At 30.0% G+C, this 2,187-nt stretch overlaps 1 protein-coding gene across 1 annotated transcript in view; it reads right to left on the minus strand.

Moving 5' to 3' along the window:
* The window catches only part of LOC109329202 (CLAVATA3/ESR (CLE)-related protein 4A-1-like), a 939-nt gene continuing 447 nt past the window's right edge, over window positions 1,696-2,187 (minus strand). Inside the window, exon 2 of the mRNA XM_019562873.1 lies at window positions 1,696-2,164. Within this exon, the coding sequence (XP_019418418.1) occupies window positions 1,696-2,164 (469 nt within the window). The remainder of the gene's footprint in view (window positions 2,165-2,187) is intronic.

Raw genomic sequence — 2,187 nt, forward strand, 5'->3', positions numbered from 1 at the left:
ATATGTATATTAAGTACTTATAATCTTTTATATCTATGAAGATGTATATTCAAGAAATGTTGTATCATTTCAGTTACAGTTAGGTAACTGGTTTTGATTTCCGCGTTATATGTTACTTAAAGTGATGTCCCTGAAAAGAAAGGTTTTTAAAAGGAAACAATTTTATGTCACCAACTCAAAAAAAAAATTACTCACTTTTTCGCGTAATAAGTAAAGAGTATTTTTCGGGGCGTTACAGTTTAATATTACCTTCACTCCAAAACTTTTGATGTTTATAATCATGCACACAAGTTAAGAAGTTAATAAATGATAATACATTTTGTCTAAAATAATCATATTTAACGATCACTCGAAGTTGAATTAAAAATGGATAAATGAGGGGAGTGAAGTATTAAATTGGGTGTAATTGTAAATTAAATTATAAATATATATATATATATATATATATATATATATTTTAAATAGATTAAATATGTTAAAAAAAATCAAAATATTTGATATATTAAAACATCCAAAAACATGGAACAAATGAGTAATTGAAATAATCGATTCTTGCTTGTATTTGATTATAGATGAAGTAAAACAAAAGTTTTGTAATCCTTGTGATAAAAGTAGTTGTCTCATTTTAAATTAATATCCCACATGAACAAAATATTCACACAAAAAAACAAAATTCAATGTAAATACTATTTCTTTTTATACAAATAGCTCTGATATCATTGTTGATAATTAAAACTAGCAAGTTATTGACTCATTGAATTTAAGATGTTTGAGGAAAATTACTAACACTAAAAAAAATTATTCACCCAAAATTCTATGTGACAAAGAAGTTGAACTCATAGGTTTTCAAGAATAACACAAATGGGGTGATAAAAATATCCTCATGTTGGGACCCGCTAAATTACTTGCAACTAATACTAATTATAATAGCTTTTGAGTGAAAACATATTTCATGATACTCATCTACCAATACTCACATATTCATAAATTTATTTATTAATTATATATTTTAAATATGTTTCAAATTTTTATTTCTTTTAGGTTATATAATCTATCTTATTGATATTATATTATTATATACATATTATAGTTTTTTTGTCACTTCCAAATGATATAAAATATAGTTCATCAATCATTTGGTAATTCATTATAGTGATTAGACTATAATGACAAACTTATCTTATATGTATATAATTATTTTTTGTAATAATTGTTTCTAAAAATATTGATTTTTACAAAATGTATAGTTGAACTTAAAATTTCTATAGCTACCATAAATACAAGTATGTATGAGTATAGGAACGAGTTAGGAGTACGTACATTCGCAGTCTGTTTCCAGTATATAATTAGCACTTTATCATTTTTAGGATTTTGAGAGAGGGTGGAGCTCAAATTTTATGAAATATGTAATAGAAAGAACTCTCTAACACATTTTCATCCTTTTCTGTGAAACAAATAATTAAACGAGAGAATGAATAAAAGTGTAGAAATTATATAATTCTTACATAGTTATTATTTTCCTTGTACTTATTGTTATAATTCTCTATAATGATAGTGTAGATATTATCATTATTTTTAAAGCAAATGTGCTAACACACACCCAAAATATATTGAACGATAACTGAAGTACAAGGGAAAGCCATAAAAGTAATTTGTTCATCATTTTATTGGTGTGCCATGGTTTATGGAGCATGACTAATGGTTATGAGGAGGCCTGAGATTGTGGAGTGGATTAGGGGTACTCGAAACTTCAACCATCTCTCTATTAGCTCGAGATGAATGAGGAGGTCTGGCATTGTGGCGTGGATTAGGGCCACTCGGAACTTCAACCAACTCTCTATTAGCTCGAGATGAATGAGGAGGTCTGGCATTGTGGCGTGGATTAGGGCCACTCGGAACTTTAACCAACTCTCTATTAGCTCGAGATGAATGAGGAGGTCTGGCATTGTGGCGTGGATTAGGGCCACTCGGAACTTTAACCAACTCTCTATTAGCTCGAGATGAATGAGGAGGTCTGGCATTGTGGCGTGGATTAGGGCCACTCGGAACTTCAACCAACTCTGTATTAGCTCGAGATGAATGAGGAGGTTTGGCATTGTGGCGTGGATTAGGGCCACTCGGAACTTCAACCAACTCTCTATTAGCTCGAGATGAATGAGGAGGTCTGGCATTGTGGCGTGGATTAGG

Source organism: Lupinus angustifolius, chromosome LG16 (assembly GCF_001865875.1).
Source record: "Lupinus angustifolius cultivar Tanjil chromosome LG16, LupAngTanjil_v1.0, whole genome shotgun sequence".
Taxonomy (NCBI): domain Eukaryota; kingdom Viridiplantae; phylum Streptophyta; class Magnoliopsida; order Fabales; family Fabaceae; genus Lupinus; species Lupinus angustifolius.